The 17,132-nt window shown below is 48.5% G+C and overlaps 1 protein-coding gene across 2 annotated transcripts in view; it reads left to right on the plus strand.

The window, feature by feature from the left end:
• The window catches only part of slc25a23a (solute carrier family 25 member 23a), a 52,155-nt gene extending 37,749 nt beyond the window's left edge, over window positions 1-14,406 (plus strand). For both annotated transcript variants that reach the window (XM_034188391.1, XM_034188392.1), the window contains 5 exons: window positions 12,451-12,603; window positions 13,027-13,140; window positions 13,218-13,385; window positions 13,464-13,611; window positions 13,711-14,406. In XM_034188391.1, coding sequence (XP_034044282.1) covers window positions 12,451-12,603; window positions 13,027-13,140; window positions 13,218-13,385; window positions 13,464-13,611; window positions 13,711-13,913 — 786 coding nt within the window. In that variant the 3' untranslated portion in view covers window positions 13,914-14,406. The remainder of the gene's footprint in view (window positions 1-12,450; window positions 12,604-13,026; window positions 13,141-13,217; window positions 13,386-13,463; window positions 13,612-13,710) is intronic.
• The last annotated feature ends 2,726 nt before the right edge of the window (window positions 14,407-17,132 follow it).

Consider the following 17,132-nt stretch of genomic DNA (forward strand, 5'->3'; position numbering starts at 1 on the left):
GGCTCTGCCTCCCATTCTACTCTTACAAACCCTAGGAACTACAAGTAAGCCTGCAGTCTGAGAGCGAAGCGCTCTATTGGGGTGATATGGTACTACGAGGTCCCTAAGATAAGATGGGACCTGATTATTCAAAACCTTATAAGTAAGAAGAAGAATTTTAAATTCTATTCTAGAATTAACAGGAAGCCAATGAAGAGAGGCCAATATGGGTGAGATATGCTCTCTCCTTCTAGTCCCTGTCAGTACTCTAGCTGCAGCATTTTGAATTAACTGAAGGCTTTTCAGGGAACTTTTAGGACAACCTGATAATAATGAATTACAATAGTCCAGCCTAGAGGAAATAAATGCATGAATTAGTTTTTCAGCATCACTCTGAGACAAGACCTTTCTAATTTTAGAGATATTGCATAAATGCAAAAAAGCAGTCCTACATATTTGTTTAATATGCGCATTGAATGACATATCCTGATCAAAAATGACTCCAAGATTTCTCACAGTATTACTAGAGGTCAGGGTAATGCCATCCAGAGTAAAGATCTGGTTAGACACCATGTTTCTAAGATTTGTGGGGCCAAGTACAATAACTTCAGTTTTATCTGAGTTTAAAAGCAGGAAATTAGAGGTCATCCATGTCTTTATGTCTGTAAGACAATCCTGCAGTTTAGCTAATTGGTGTGTGTCCTCTGGCTTCATGGATAGATAAAGCTGGGTATCATCTGCGTAACAATGAAAATTTAAGCAATGCCGTCTAATAATACTGCCTAAGGGAAGCATGTATGAAGTGAATAAAATTGGTCCTAGCACAGAACCTTGTGGAACTCCATAATTAACCTTAGTCTGTGAAGAAGATTCCCCATTTACATGAACAAATTGTAATCTATTAGATAAATATGATTCAAACCACCGCAGCGCAGTGCCTTTAATACCTATGGCATGTGTTGTGAAAGTGTAGTGACACGGACCCACAACAGGGGGCGCAAATGAACGGTCAATAGATGAGCCAAAAATTAACAATTTAATGTTGTGAAGGAGCACAACGAACATACAGACAATCTCAGAATATGATTACAGTCAATCCACAAAGGTGACGTGTGGGCAGGCTTGAGGATAGAAGACGTCTGTCCTGAGAAGAGCCCGAACCACACGATTTCCGCCGCCACCGAACCTGGTGAATACTGGAGCCGCCAAGTCCCGAATTTCCAGGTGATCACCGTCCCCGACTGTCGGATCTGGTACTGCTGGCGATAACAAAGACAGTCAAGTGTGGGTGTGTGTACACCCCGTAACAACAACGGTGGGAATGCCACCTCCACCGCTCACTCAATATGTGAATGCAGTGATCCCTCAGAGGAAAAGAGTGCCGTCCTGCACTCACTCAGCCTCCACAAAACTAAGGACCGGTACTCCTGCAAACACTCACAATAGACAGATTATTAGTTACCACAAATGGCTGAGGATATTACCTCCAATGAAGTACGATATCTCGGCAACGAGGTGGAGATGACGTCTGGTCTTTATGGAGTGAGATGATGTTGAGTAGATGGGTGACAGCTGTCAAGAGATAATGAGTGACAGCTGTCACCCCCGGCTGTGTCCGTGGCGGCAGCACCCTCTCGTGCCTGAAGCCCGCACTTCAGGCAGGGCGCCCACTGGTGGTGGGCCAGCATTACCTCCTCTTCTGGCGGCCCACACACAACAGGACCCCACCCTCAACGGGCGCCTCCTGGCGCCCGACCAGGCTTGTTCGGGTGACGGTGGTAGAAGTCGGCCAGGAGGGCCGGATCCAGGATGAAGCTCCTCTTCACCCAGGAGCGTTCTTCGGGTCCATACCCCTCCCAGTCCACCAAGTACTGGAACCCCCGGCCCATCCGATGGACGTCCAGGAGCCGGCGCACCGTCCAAGCCGGCTCCCCGTCAATGATCCGAGCAGGAGGTGGCGCCGGTCCGGGAGCACAGAGGGGTGAGGTGTGGTGAGGTTTGATTCGTGACACGTAAAAAACCGGATGGATCCGCAGTGAAGCCGGGAGTTGGAGCTTCACTGCGGCAGGACTGAGGACTTTGAGGTTCTTGAATGGTCTGATATATCTGTCCTGAAGTTTCGGGGAGTCCACCTGGAGGGGGATGTCCTTCGTGGAAAGCCACACCTCCTGCCCGGGCTGGTAAGCAGGGGCCGGGGATCGCCGGCGGTCTGCATGGGTCTTCGCCCTCGTCCGGGCCTTCAACAAGGCAGAACGGGCGGAGCGCCACACCCGACGGCACTTCCGCAGGTGGGCCTGGACCGAGGGCACACCGACCTCTCCCTCCACCACGGGAAACAACGGGGGCTGATACCCCAAACACACCTCAAATGGGGAGAGGCCGGTGGCAGAGGACACCTGGCTGTTATGCGCATACTCGATCCAGGCCAGATGTTTACTCCAGGCCGTCGGGTGTGCGGACGTCACACAGCATAGAGCTTGCTTCAATTCCTGATTGGCCCGTTCTGCCTGTCCATTGGTCTGCGGATGATACCCGGACGAGAGGCTCACAGTAGCCCCCAGTTCCCGGCAGAAGCTCCTCCAGACGTGTGAGGAGAACTGGGGACCACGATCTGAGACAATGTCGGTGGGTATCCCATGCAGACGGACGACGTGGTGGACCAGGAGGTCTGCTGTCTCCTGGGCTGTTGGGAGCTTCGGGAGGGCCACAAAGTGGGCCGCCTTGGAGAATCGGTCCACTATCATGAAGATGGTGGTGTTGCCCTGGGACGGCGGGAGGCCCGTGACGAAATCCAGGCCGATGTGGGACCAGGGGCGATGAGGCACAGGTAACGGCTGGAGAAGTCCTTGGGACCTTTTATGGTCTGCCTTGCCCCTGGCACAGGTGGTGCAGGCCTGGATGTACTCCCGGACGTCGGCCTCCATAGACGTCCACCAGAAGCGCTGCCGGACGCATGTACTCCCGGACGTCGGCCTCCATAGACGTCCACCAGAAGCGCTGCCGGACAACTGCCACGGTCCTTCGCACCCCTGGATGACAGGAGAGCTTGGAACCGTGACAGAAGTCCAAGACTGCAGCTCTGGCCTCTGGTGGGACGTACAACCGGTTCTTCGGACCTGTTCCTGGGTCCAGGCTCCGTGCCAGGGCCTCCCGGACGATCTTCTCCACGTCCCAGGTGAGGGTGGCCACGATAGTGGACTCAGGCAGGATGGGCTCCGGTGGATCCGACAGTGCAGTTTTGACCTCCTCTTCGTGTACCCGGGACAAGGCATCCGACCTTTGGTTCTTGGTCCTGGGGCGATAGGTGATCTGGAAGTCAAAACGCCCGAAGAACAGTGACCAGCGGGCTTGCCTGGGGTTCAGCCGCTTGGCGGTCCTGATATACTCCAGGTTCCGATGGTCAGTGAAAACCGTGAACGGCACAGACGCTCCCTCCAACAGGTGTCTCCACTCCTCAAGAGCCTCTTTCACCGCAAGGAGTTCTCGATTGCCAACGTCATAGTTCCGTTCACCCGGGGTCAACCTGCGTGAAAAGTAGGCACACGGGTGAAGAACCTTATCAGTCTCTCCGCTCTGGGATAGCACGGCTCCTATCCCTGAGTCAGAGGCGTCCACTTCAACCACGAACTGGCAGCTAGGGTCGGGCTGCACCAAAACTGGCGCAGTAGAGAACCGTTGTTTCAACTCCTTGAACGCGGCTTCGCACCGATCCGACCAGGTGAAGGGGACTTTTGGAGAGGTCAGGGCTGTCAGGGGGCTAACTACCTGACTGTAGCCCTTAATGAACCTCCTATAGAAATTAGCGAAGCCGAGGAACTGTTGCAGCTTCCTACGGCTTGTTGGTTGGGGCCAATCTCTCACCGCCGCAACCTTGGCCGGATCAGGGGCGACGGAGTTAGAGGAGATGATAAACCCCAGGAAGGACAAAGACGTGCGGTGAAACTCGCACTTCTCGCCCTTCACAAACAGTCGGTTCTCTAACAACCGCTGCAGGACCTGACGTACATGCTGGACATGGGTCTCAGGATCAGGAGAAAAGATGAGAATATCGTCCAGATATACGAAGATGAATCAGTGCAGGAAGTCCCGCAAGACGTCGTTAACCAAGGCTTGGAACGTCGCGGGGGCGTTGGTGAGGCCGAACGGCATGACCAGGTACTCAAAGTGACCTAACGGGGTGTTAAATGCCGTCTTCCATTCGTCTCCCTTCCGGATCCGAACCAGGTGATACGCATTTCTAAGATCCAGCTTGATTCGCGCTCAGGTCGTGAGAGGTTGTACAGCCTGCTGGACGGGAACTCAGCGCCTGGAACCAAATCAATGGCACAATCATACGGATGGTGCGGGGGAAGGGTGAGTGCCAGATCCTTGCTGAAGACGTCAGCAAGATCGTGGTACTCAACCGGCACTGCCGTCAGATTGGGCGGGACTTTGACCTCCTCCTTAGCCTGTAAACCGGGAGGAACCGAGGATCCTAAACACACCCGATGGCAGGTTTCGCTCCACTGAAGCACCACCCCAGACGGCCAATCAATCCGGGGATTGTGCTTCAACATCCAAGGGAAGCCCAAAATCACGTGGGAGGTAGAAGGAGTTACAAAAAACTCAATCTCCTCCCGATGGTTTCCAGACACCACCAGAGTTACTGGTTGTGTCTTGTGTGTGATTAAAGGGAGGAGGGTGCCATCTAGTGCCCGCACCTGCAATGGCGAAGGAAGCGCCACCAGAGGGAGCCCTACCTCCCTTGCCCATCTGCTGTCTAGCAAATTCCCTTCTGACCCCGTGTCCACCAGTGCTGGGGCTTGAAGGGTTAAATCCCCGCTCAGGATTGTAACTGGGAGTCGTGTGGCAATCTGTGTGTGTCCCACGTGAATGTTTTGACCCCCCCTTAGCCCAGTCTCTGAGGGCGGTTGTTGTTGTGGCCGTTTGGGGCAGTTTTTCTGTGTGTGCTCCTTTGAGCTGCAGAGAAAACACTCCCCGCGGACCAGCCTCCTGATTTTGGCCCTGTGCGTTTCCCTAACAACGCCAGCAGGGGGAGCTGTTGCCCCACGGAGCGCTGCGGCTGTGGAGCGTGGGGAGGGCGGCCCCTTTTCGAACCCGGAAGGGAGAGGGGCGGCGCGTATCCGGCCACGTCCTTCGCCTCGCTCCCGACGGCGTTCCTCCAACCGATTGTCTAACCATATAACGAGATCGATAAGCCCATCTAAATCCCGCGGTTCCTCCTTAGCTACCAGATGCTCCTTCAGGACCGATGACAGTCCGTTTATGAAGGCGGCACGGAGCGCAATGTTATTCCAGCCGGACCTCGCAGCCGCGATGCGGAAGTCGACTGCATATTCGGCTGCGCACCGGCGCCCCTGTCGCATTGACAGCAGCATTGTTGAAGCGGTCTCTCCTCTGTTAGGGTGATCAAACACTGTTCTGAACTCCCCCACAAACCCAGTGTATGCTGATAACAACCGTGAGTTCTGTTCCCAGAGCGCCGTAGCCCAGGCGCGTGCCTTACCCCGAAGCAGAGCAATCACATAAGCTATTTTACTAGCGTCTGACGCGTACATGACGGGACGTTGTGCGAAGACGAGCGAACACTGCATGAGAAAGTCCGCGCACATCTCCACACAACCTCCGTACGGCTCAGGAGGGCTTATGTATGCTTCAGGGGATGGTGGGAGGGGTTGTTGAACCACCACTGGAACGTTCATATCCTGCACAGGGTCGGCAGGAGGAGGAGCTGCAGCAGCGCCCTGAGCGCTCGCCGCCACCTACGTGGAGAGAGCCTCCACCCTGCGGTTCAGGAGGATGTTTTGCTCGGTCATTTGATCCAACCGAGCCGTAAAGGCGGTGAGAATGTGCTGCAGCTCACCAATCACGCCTCCTGCAGACGCCTGCGCTCCCTGCTCTCCCATTGGTCGTTCAACAGCCTGGTGACGCCCCTCGGAGTCCATGACGCTGGCCGAGATATCCTGTTGTGAAAGTGTAGTGACACGGACCCACAACAGGGGGCGCAAATGAACGGTCAATAGATGAGCCAAAAATTAACAATTTAATGTTGTGAAGGAGCACAACGAACATACAGACAATCTCAGAATATGATTACAGTCAATCCACAAAGGTGACGTGTGGGCAGGCTCGAGGATAGAAGACGTCTGTCCTGAGAAGAGCCGGAACCACACGATTTCCGTCGCCACCGAACCTGGTGAATACTGGAGCCGCCAAGTCCCGAATTCCCAGGTGATCACCGTCCCCGACTGTCGGATCTGGTACTGCTGGCGATAACAAAGACAGTCAAGTGTGGGTGTGTGTACACCCCGTAACAACAACGGTGGGAATGCCACCTCCACCTCTCACTCAATATGTGAATGCAGTGATCCCTCAGAGGAAAAGAGTGCCGTCCTGCACTCACTCAGCCTCCACAAAACTAAGGACCGGTACTCCTGCAAACACTCACAGTTACCACAAATGGCTGAGGATATTACCTCCAATGAAGTACGATATCTCGGCAACGAGGTGGAGATGACGTCTGGTCTTTATGGAGTGAGATGATGTTGAGTAGATGGGTGACAGCTGTCAAGAGATAATGAGTGACAGCTGTCACCCCCGGCTGTGTCCGTGGTGGCAGCGCCCTCTCGTGCCTGAAGCCCGCACTTCAGGCAGGGCGCCCACTGGTGGTGGGCCAGCAGTACCTCCTCTTCTGGCGGCCCACACACAACAGCATGCTCTAATCTCTGTAATAAAATTTTATGGTCAACAGTATCAAATGCAGCACTGAGGTCTAACAGAACAAGCACAGAGATGAGTCCACTGTCTGAGGCCATAAGAAGATCATTTGTAACCTTCACTAATGCTGTTTCTGTACTATGATGAATTCTAAAACCTGACTGAAACTCTTCAAATAGACCATTCCTCTGCAGATGATCAGTTAGCTGTTTTACAACTACCCTTTCAAGAATTTTTGAGAGAAAAGGAAGGTTGGAGATTGGCCTATAATTAGCTAAGATAGCTGGGTCAAGTGATGGCTTTTTAAGTAATGGTTTAATTACTGCCACCTTAAAAGCCTGTGGTACATAGCCAACTAATAAAGACAGACTAATCATATTTAAGATCGAAGCATTAATTAACGGTAGGGCTTCCTTGAGCAGCCTGGTAGGAATGGGGTCTAATAGACATGTTGATGGTTTGGAGGAAGTGACTAATGAAAATAACTCAGAACAATCTGAGAGAAAGAGTCTAACCAAATACCGGCATCACTGAAAGCAGCCAAAGATAATGATACGTCTTTGGGATGGTTATGAGTAATTTTTTCTCTAATAGTTAAAATTTTATTAGCAAAGAAAGTCATGAAGTCATTACTAGTTAAAGTTAAAGGAATACTCGGCTCAATAGAGCTCTGACTCTTTGTCAGCCTGGCTACAGTGCTGAAAAGAAACCTGGGGTTGTTCTTATTTTCTTCAATTAGTGATGAGTAGTAAGATGTCCTAGCTTTACGGAGGGCTTTTTTATAGAGCAACAGACTCTTTTTCCAGACTAAGTGAAGATCTTCTAAATTAGTGAGACGCCATTTCCTCTCCAACTTACGGGTTATCTGCTTTAAGCTGCGAGTTTGTGAGTTATACCACGGAGTCAGGCACTTCTGATTTAAAGCTCTCTTTTTCAGAGGAGCTACAGCATCCAAAGTTGTCTTCAATGAGGATGTAAAACTATTGACGAGAAACTCTATCTCACTTACAGAGTTTAGGTAGCTACTCTGCACTGTGTTGGTATATGGCATTAGAGAACATAAAGAAGGAATCATATCCTTAAACCTAGTTACAGCGCTTTCTGAAAGACTTCTAGTGTAATGAAACTTATTCCCCACTGCTGGGTAGTCCATCAGAGTAAATGTAAATGTTATTAAGAAATGATCAGACAGAAGGGAGTTTTCAGGGAATACTGTTAAGTCTTCAATTTCCATACCATAAGTCAGAACAAGATCTAAGATATGATTAAAGTGGTGGGTGGACTCATTTACATTTTGAGCAAAGCCAATTGAGTCTAATAATAGATTAAATGCAGTGTTGAGGCTGTCATTCTCAGCATCTGTGTGGATGTTAAAATCGCCCACTATAATTATCTTATCTGAGCTAAGCACTAAGTCAGACAAAAGGTCTGAAAATTCACAGAGAAACTCACAGTAACGACCAGGAGGACGATAGATAATAACAAATAAAACTGGTTTTTGGGACTTCCAATTTGGATGGACAAGACTAAGAGTCAAGCTTTCAAATGAATTAAAGCTCTGTCTGGGTTTTTGATTAATTAATAAGCTGGAATGGAAGATTGCTGCTAATCCTCCCCCTCGGCCCGTGCTACGAGCGTTCTGGCAGTTAGTGTGACTCGGGGGTGTTGACTCATTTAAACTAACATATTCATCCTGCTGTAACCAGGTTTGTGTAAGGCAGAATAAATCAATATGTTGATCAATTATTATATCATTTACTAACAGGGACTTAGAAGAGAGAGACCTAATGTTTAATAGACCACATTTAACTGTTTTAGTCTGTGGTGCAGTTGAAGGTGCTATATTATTTTTTATTTTTGAATTTTTATGCTTAAATAGATTTTTGCTGGTTATTGGTGGTCTGGGAGCAGGCACCGTCTCTACGGGGATGGGGTAATGAGGGGATGGCAGGGGGAGAGAAGCTGCAGAGAGGTGTGTAAGACTACAACTCTGCTTCCTGGTTCCAACCCTGGATAGTCACGGTTTGGAGGATTTAAGAAAATTGGCCAGATTTCTAGAAATGAGAGCTGCTCCATCCAAAGTGGGATGGATGCCGTCTCTCCTAACAAGACCAGGTTTTCCCCAGAAGCTTTGCCAATTATCTATGAAGCCCACCTCATTTTTTGGACACCACTCAGACAGCCAGCAATTTAAGGAGAACATGCGGCTAAACATGTCAGTCCCGGTCCGATTGGGGAGGGGCCCAGACAAAACTACAGAGTCCGACATTGTTTTTGCAAAGTTACACACCGATTCAATGTTAATTTTAGTGACCTCCGATTGGCGTAACCGGGTGTCATTACTGCCGACGTGAATTACAATCTTACCAAATTTACGCTTAGCCTTAGCCAGCAGTTTCAAATTTCCTTCAATGTCGCCTGCTCTGGCCCCCGGAAGACAATTGACTATGGTTGCTGGTGTCGTAACTTCACATTTCTCAAAACAGAGTCGCCAATAACCAGAGTTTGATCCTCGGCGGGTGTGTCGCCGAGTGGGGAAAAACGGTTAGAAATGTGAACAGGTTGGCGGTGTACACGGGGCTTCTGTTTAGGGCTACGCTTCCTCCTCACAGTCACCCAGTCGGCCTGCTTTCCCGGCTGCTCGGGATCTGCCAGAGGGAAACTAACGGCGGCTAAGCTACCTTGGTCCGCACCGACTACAGGGGCCTGGCTAGCTGTAGAATTTTCCACGGTGCGGAGCCGAGTCTCCAATTCGCCCAGCCTGGCCTCCAAAGCTACGAATAAGCTACACTTATTACAAGTACCATTACTACTAAAGGAGGCCGAGGAATAACTAAACATTTCACACCCAGAGCAGAAAAGTGCGGGAGAGACAGGAGAAGCCGCCATGCTAAACCGGCTAAGAGCTAGTAGCTGCGCTAAGCTAGCGGATTCCTAAAAACACGCAAAGTGAATAACGTGTAAATAATTTAGAGGTGATTCAGCAGAGGGAGTGCTTTAGTTAAGGCACGTGAAGATTACACTGTGAAACAAATCGTTATCTAGGTAACTAGATCAATCTAACTGCGCAGATTAAACAGCTAACAGATACAGCAAAACACCGCTGTGCTCCGGAACAGGAAGTGATACAATACCGCAGTGAGAGCCAACCACCAGTAGAGGCAAGCAAGCATCAGGTAGAACTAGTAATGACACATGTCCAGCTTTGTCCCAGGGTTTTGGGTTTTGTGCCAGATTTTGTTCTGGGTTTTGTGCCAGATTTTGTCCTCGGTTTTGTGCCAGATTTCCTTCTGGGTTTTGTGTCAGATTTTGTCCTGGGTTTTGTGCCTGATTTTGTTCTGGGTTTTGTACCAGATTTTGTTCTGGGTTTTGTACCAGATTTTGTTCTGGGTTTTGTCCTGGGTTTTGTGCCAGATTTTGTCCTCGGTTTTGTACCAGATTTTGTCCTGGGTTTTTTGCCAGATTTCATTCTGGGCTTTGTGCCAGATTTTATACTGGGTTTTGTGCCAGATTTTGTCCTGGGTTTTGTGCCAGATTTCCTTCTGGGTTTTGTCAGATTTTGTCCTGGGTTTTGTGCCAGATTTTGTCCTGGGCTTTGTGCCAGTTTTCCTTCTGGGTTTTGTCAGATTTTGTCCTGGGTTTTGTGCCAGATTTTGTCCTGGGTTTTGTGCCAGATTTCCTTCTGGGTTTTGTGCCAGATTTCCTTCTGGGTTTTGTCAGATTTTGTCCTGGGCTTTGTGCCAGATTTCCTTCTGGGTTTTGTCAGATTTTGTCCTGGGTTTTGTGCCAGATTTTGTCCTGGGCTTTGTGCCAGTTTTCCTTCTGGGTTTTGTCAGATTTCCTTCTGGGTTTTGTGCCAGATTTTGTCCTGGGTTTTGTGCCAGATTTCCTTCTGGGTTTTGTGCCAGATTTTGTCCTGGGCTTTGTGCCAGATTTTGTCCTGGGTTTTGTGCCAGATTCTGTCCTGGGTTTTGTGCCAGATTTCCTTCTGGGTTTTGTGTCAGATTTTGTCCTGGGTTTTTTGCCAGATTTCCTTCTGGTTTTTTTTTTGCCAGATTTCCTTCTGGGTTTTGTGTCATATTTCGTTCTGGGTTTTGTGCTGATTTCCTTCTGGGTTTTGTGCCAGATTGTGTCCTGGGTTTTGTGTCAGATTTTGTCCTGGGTTTTGTGCCAGATTTTGTCCTGGGCTTTGTGCCAGATTTTGTCCTGGGCTTTGTGTCATATTTTGTTCTGGGTTTTGTGTCATATTTTGTACTGGGTTTTGTGTCATATTTTGTCCTGGGCTTTGTGTCATATTTTGTTCTGGGTTTTGTGTCATATTTTGTCCTGGGTTTTGTGCCAGATTTTGTCCTGGGTTTTGTGTCAGATTTTGTCCTGGGTTTTGTGTCATATTTTGTTCTGGGTTTTGTGTCATATTTTGTTCTGGGCTTTGTGCCAGATTTTATCCTGGGTTTTGTGCCAGATTTCATTCTGGGTTTTGTGCCAGATTTCATTCTGGGTTTTGTACCAGATTTTGTCCTGGGTTTTGTGCCAGATTTTTATCCTGGGTTTTGTGCCAGATTTGGTCCTGGGTTTTGTGCCAGATTTTTATTCTGGGTTTTGTGCCAGATTTTGTCCTGGGCTTTGTACTGGGTGTATGACTCTGTACTTATTGATTAAAGTAAATGAACGTCACCATCACTGCAGAGTAGGTGACAAGTACCTGGGTGTCCACATAGACAACAAACTGGACTGGACTGTAAACACAGATGCCATGTATAAGAAAGGTGAGAGGTACGTCCTTAGGAGGCTCAGATCTTTCAATGTCTGCAGAAATATGTTGCAGATGTTTTATCATTCTGTGGTCTCCAGTGTCATCTTCTGCGCTGTAGTGTGCTGGTGCAGCAGACTGAAGACAGCTGATATGAACAGATTCAACAAGCACATATATGTAGGAGAGCTGGCTCTGTCCTGCGGTGGAGCTGGAGTCTGTGGTGAAGATGTCAGAGAGGAGGATGCTGAGGAACTGCTCAGCATCCTGGACAACCCCTCCCACCCCCTGCATGCCACACTGACATCCTGTCAGAGCACCTTCAGCCAAAGACTGAGACCACTGAGGTGCACCACAGAACGCCACAGGAGGTCCTTTCTACCTGTGGCAATCAGACTGTGTAACTCCTGCCCCTTCTGCAGGATGAATACATAATGAACAGTTATTTTGTTAATCAGAGTTATGTGCAATACTGTCAACATCTTGTGCAAGTGGCTTCAGTCATTTTGCATAAACATGTTGGATTCACTGTTCTCACTGTAAAAAAAAAAGCAAGGGTCACTTTTTCGACACTCTGGCAAAACAATTTCCTTGGAGATTAATAAAGTTCTTTCTTATTCGTATTCCTCTTTAGAGACAAGAAGAGGATAAAGGAGACTAATCTGTTCCCTTATTTACACACACTGCAATCTTACACCACATGTTACAGCCGCCACTCATCACCGCCCTCTGGAGGCGTGTAGGTGGAATTGTCTGAATGTCTACTGATGTTGAAGGCTTCTGGCCATCAGGAGCTTTGCTGTTGAGTGAACCTGAGGTCCAGGCTGAGTTGGGTTTAAAGTGTGTTCATTTTCACTGGTTGTTTTAGAGGACAGCTGTTGTGGATATGAGTGTCTTTGTCTCCGTATCGGGGTCCGTGCTGGGTGGGTGTACACTGCACTTATTCACAGTTATGCCGGTCCATAAGTAATTGGACAGTGATGTTGGCTTGTTTGCTCTCCCAGGTACACGGCTCATCTGCTTTTACAGGAAACGTGCTGACCGGTCTTCAGTTCATGGTCACAGAAGGAGGACTGCGCTCACTGTGGAGGGGCAACGGAATCAATGTGCTCAAAATCGCTCCAGAGACTGCAGTCAAATTCACAGCTTATGAACAGGTGGAGTAGAGTTTCACTAACTGTCAGTTGACGCTCCGGGAGCTCATCTCGACAGAGCAGCGGCCTGTCTGTTCCTGTCACACAACAGACAGGAACGAACATGTTTGATTTTAGGGTTTACAAACATTTTTGACCATTAAACTTTACTCACTTCTCCAACAACAACAAAAAAAATGGTAGTGGACTGAAAGTTAGTGGAAACTAAATTGGTCTACTGATGGTTTTCAAAGTTAGCTGAAAAGCTAATCCACTACTGAAAAAGTTAGCTTCGCTAATTCGCGGTTCGCAGAGTAGCGGAACTGAGCCCACCACTGCGTTTTGATGTCGGGTTACATGTTCGTCAGCGTCCTCTGGAGAAGATGTATTTCTGTTCTCAGGAATATTTCTGCTTTATTCTATCTGATGCTCTGTGAGTCTGTACAGATCAAACATGTGATGCGCAGCAGTAATGAAAGCAGAAATCTGAGGCTTCACGAGAGGTTTATCGCAGGCTCTTTGGCCGGAGCCACAGCTCAGACTGCTGTCTACCCCATGGAGGTAAGAACTGCATTCATGTAGTTTGTGTGACGTCTTGCGTTTCTGTCTTCATGCTGTCTGTCTTCCTGTTTGTCCAGGTGCTGAAAACCCGTCTCACGCTGAGAAAGACAGGACAGTTCAGTGGAATCATAGACTGTGCAAAGCAGATGCTGCAGCGAGAAGGAATCGCGGCCTTCTACAAGGGCTACGTGCCCAACATGCTGAGCATTGTCCCTTACGCTGGTATCGACCTGGCGGTCTATGAGGTGTGAGGACACAAGAACGTTTCACTCACACACTTTGCTAAGTCAGCCATGTTAACCTTTGTTTCCTCTGTTCTTCAGACGCTGAAGTTTGCCTGGCTTAACAGGAACAGGGGTTTAGCTGATCCAGGGGTCACAGTGCTGGTTGGTTGTGGCGCCGTCTCCAGTACGTGTGGACAGTTGGCGAGCTACCCGCTGGCACTGATCCGCACCCGCATGCAAGCACAAGGTAGAAACCACAAACATTTGTTTATTTTTTGTCATGTGAGACTCGGAGTCGTGAGTTAGTGTGTGAGACGCTGGAACTCACTGATTTGTCTCTGCTTAGTTTCAGCAGATCAAGTGTCCATGGTGGCTTTGTTTCGCAGCATCATATCTAAGGAGGGGATCGCTGGACTTTATCGGGGGATTTCTCCCAACTTGCTGAAAGTGGTCCCAGCCGTCAGCATTTCCTACGTCGTCTATGAATACACGAGGATGATGCTTGGTGTGGACATGGAGGGTAGGAGAGGAGGGAGGGGGAAGGCTTAGCGGCACGGTGTGATGTTTGGGTGTGTGCACGTTGACAGTGCGTGAGGAGGTGGACCGAGGCCGGACACGTTATCGCACTATCGTGCTGTCAACATTTGATGAATGTTCCAGAATAGAAGCCTGGTGTGGATGCAGTGAGACGGCTTTCAGTGCATGGCCCAGTGTCAACAATAACCAGGTAGCTTCCAGCGACTGCATGAACCCGCCTTATCGTTTTCACAATCCCCAAAGCCAAAGCGCATCAGTCTTTCTCCCGTGCATCATCAGGTGAACTATAGAGGAGGCGGGGCAATAAGACAGCGACGCGAGCGCTGAGTCGACATAAACCTCTGTTGTCGTCTGCACTGAGGAGACGTGAAGTTACCAGAAGACGTCCTTCTGCTTGCCAACGTTACTGCTGTGGAACTGACGTGTCGAGTTTTTTGTTGTATTACTTTTGAAAATGCAACAGCAACTCTGTTTGTGTATTAATATTTATTACACAATTTACAATAAATCTTTGCAGAGTGCTCCTGTTATTAATTGAACGCCTGCGATGTTTTCTGCTCAACGGCTGAACTTTGTATTGTGTGTCGAGAAAACTGTCTCAGACACAAGCTAAAAGGAACTTCAGCTTGTGAAGATGATCCAACTTTAATTAAACTGGTTTCCTGAGGCAGGTCATGTCTGGGGATGCGTGCGTTGAAAGGAGCCAGCTGAGGTGGTTCGGGCATCTGGTAAGGATGCCTTCTGGGCGCCTCCCAAGGGAGGTGTTCCAGGCACGTCCATCTGGGGAGAGACCCCGGGGAAGACCCAGGGCTAGGTGGAGAGATTATATCTCCACACTGGCCTGGGAATGCCTTGGGATCCTCCAGTCAGAGGTGGTCAATGTGCCACGGGAAAGGGAAGTCTGGGGTCCCCCGCTGGAGCTGTTGCCCCCCTGCTACCCAAACCCGGAAAAGCAGTTGAAGATGAATCATTGAATGATGATGATGATGATGATCCTCATCCCAGCTGCTTCACACTCGGCTGTGAACCGATCCAGGGAGTGTTGGAGGTCACAGGCCGATGAAGTAAACAGGACCACATCATCTGCAAAAAGCAGCAATGAGACCCTGAGCCCACCAAACTGTAAACCCTCCTCCCGACTACACCTCAATATCCTGTCCATGAATATCACAAACAGGATTGGTGACAAGGTGCAGCCCTGGCGGAGGCCGACCCCCACCGAAAATTAGTCTGACTTACTGCTGAGCACCCGAACACAGCTCTCGCTTTGTGAGTACAGAGATTGGATGGCCCTGAGAAGGGATCCCCTTACTCCATACTCCCACAGCACCTCCCACTGTGTCTCCCGGGGTACCCAATCATACGCCTTCTCCTAGTCCAAAAAACACATGTAGACTGGGTGGGCATACTCCCAGGCACCCTCCATTATCCTTGTGAGAGTGAAGAGCTGGTCGGTTGTTCCATGACCAGGATGGAACCCGCATTGTTCCTCTTCAATCAGAGGTTCCACTATCGGCTGAACCCTCCTTTCCAGCACCCTGGAGTAGACTTTACCAGGGAGGTTGAGTAGTGTAATGCCCCTGTAGTTGGCACACACTCTCTGGTCCCCCTTTTTTTAATTTGGGGACCACCACCCCAGTTTGCCACCCCTTAGGCACTGTCCCAGACCTCAATGCTTTAGTGAGAGCCGTCTCTGTGTAATGATATTTTCTAAAAGCAGACTGCAGTGTCTCAAAGAGATTATTCTCAGTAAGATGCTGTGAAACCACTTTTTTTTTCAGAATTTTAGAGCAAAAAGATAGATTTGATATCGGCCAATAGTTTTTCAATATACTAGGGTCAAGATTAGGTTTCTTAAGTAATGGTTTAATCACTGCAGATTTGAAACATTTAGGAACAGATCCAGAAGTTAATGAAAGATTAATCATTTCCAGCATAGTCGGCCCAAGAGTGGACCACAGGTCCTTAAACAGTTTTGTTGGTATAGGATCAAATAAACAGGTTGTGCTTTTTGTTGACATTACAAGTTTTGTCAGCATGTCTAGTGAGATACTGTCAAATTCTGTAAATCTACGTAATACCTCAGTAGTGGCGCCCACCTCAATAGCAGGGTGTAGTGGCTGGATTAAGGCATGCTGGGATATGTTTAACCTGATGTCTTCTATTTTCTTCTCAAGGTAATCCAGGAAATCTTGTGCTGTAAAAGAGCGAACTACAATAGTGTGTTTGTACTATGTACAGTATGTGTGTACTGTATACAATATGTTGCACTGTGTATGCAGTATGTTGTACAGTGTACAGTATGTTTGTACTGTGTACAGTATACAGTATGTGTGTACTGTATGCAGTATGTTGTAGAGTGTACAGTATGTGTGTACAGCATGTTTGTACTGTGTACAGTATACAGTATGTGTGTACAGTGTTTGTACTGTGTACAGTATACAGTATACAGTATGTTGTACTGTGTACAGTGTTTGTACTGTGTACAGTGTACAGTATGTGTGTACTGTGTACTGTGCACAGTATGTGTGTACTGTGTACAGTATGTGTGTACAGTGTACAGTATATAGTATGTGTAGTATATAGTATGTGTATACTGTGTACAGTGTACAGTATATAGTATGTGTGTACTGTGTGCAGTGTGTGTACAGTGTACAGTGTGTGTACAGTGTACAGTATGTACAGTGTACAGTATGTGTGTACTGTGTACTGTATACAGTATGTGTGCTGTATATAGTATGTGTGTACAGTATGTGTGTACAGTGTACAGTATGTGTACAGTAAAGTGTGTACAGTGTACAGTATATAGTATGTGTGTACAGTGTACAGTATGTGTGTACTGTATATAGTATGTGTGTACTGTGTACAGTGTACAGTATATGTGTGTACTGTATATAGTATGTGTGTACTGTGTACAGTGTACAGTATATGTGTGTACAGTATGTGTGTACCTTGTGTAGTCCGTCGGTTTCGACGACGACGTTCATGTTACTGTTTCTTAGTCTTTGTCTTTGATGTATGAACTCGGCATGGTTTTGAAGTCCAGAATCCGAGGCACACTGTCTGCCGCATGTCGGACAGCATGGGCCGGCCTTCGGCTTGAGTAAGGCCTCGTGTCGTCTGCTCCGACGCTCCTCCTCCGCACGCAGCCACTCGCCATGAAATACATCAGGCCCGCTTGAGATGCTTCCCTCCACGCTTCCCTATCACTGGCTGAACTTTCAAGTGTTT

This window comes from Thalassophryne amazonica, chromosome 15 (assembly GCF_902500255.1).
Source record: "Thalassophryne amazonica chromosome 15, fThaAma1.1, whole genome shotgun sequence".
NCBI lineage: Eukaryota > Metazoa > Chordata > Actinopteri > Batrachoidiformes > Batrachoididae > Thalassophryne > Thalassophryne amazonica.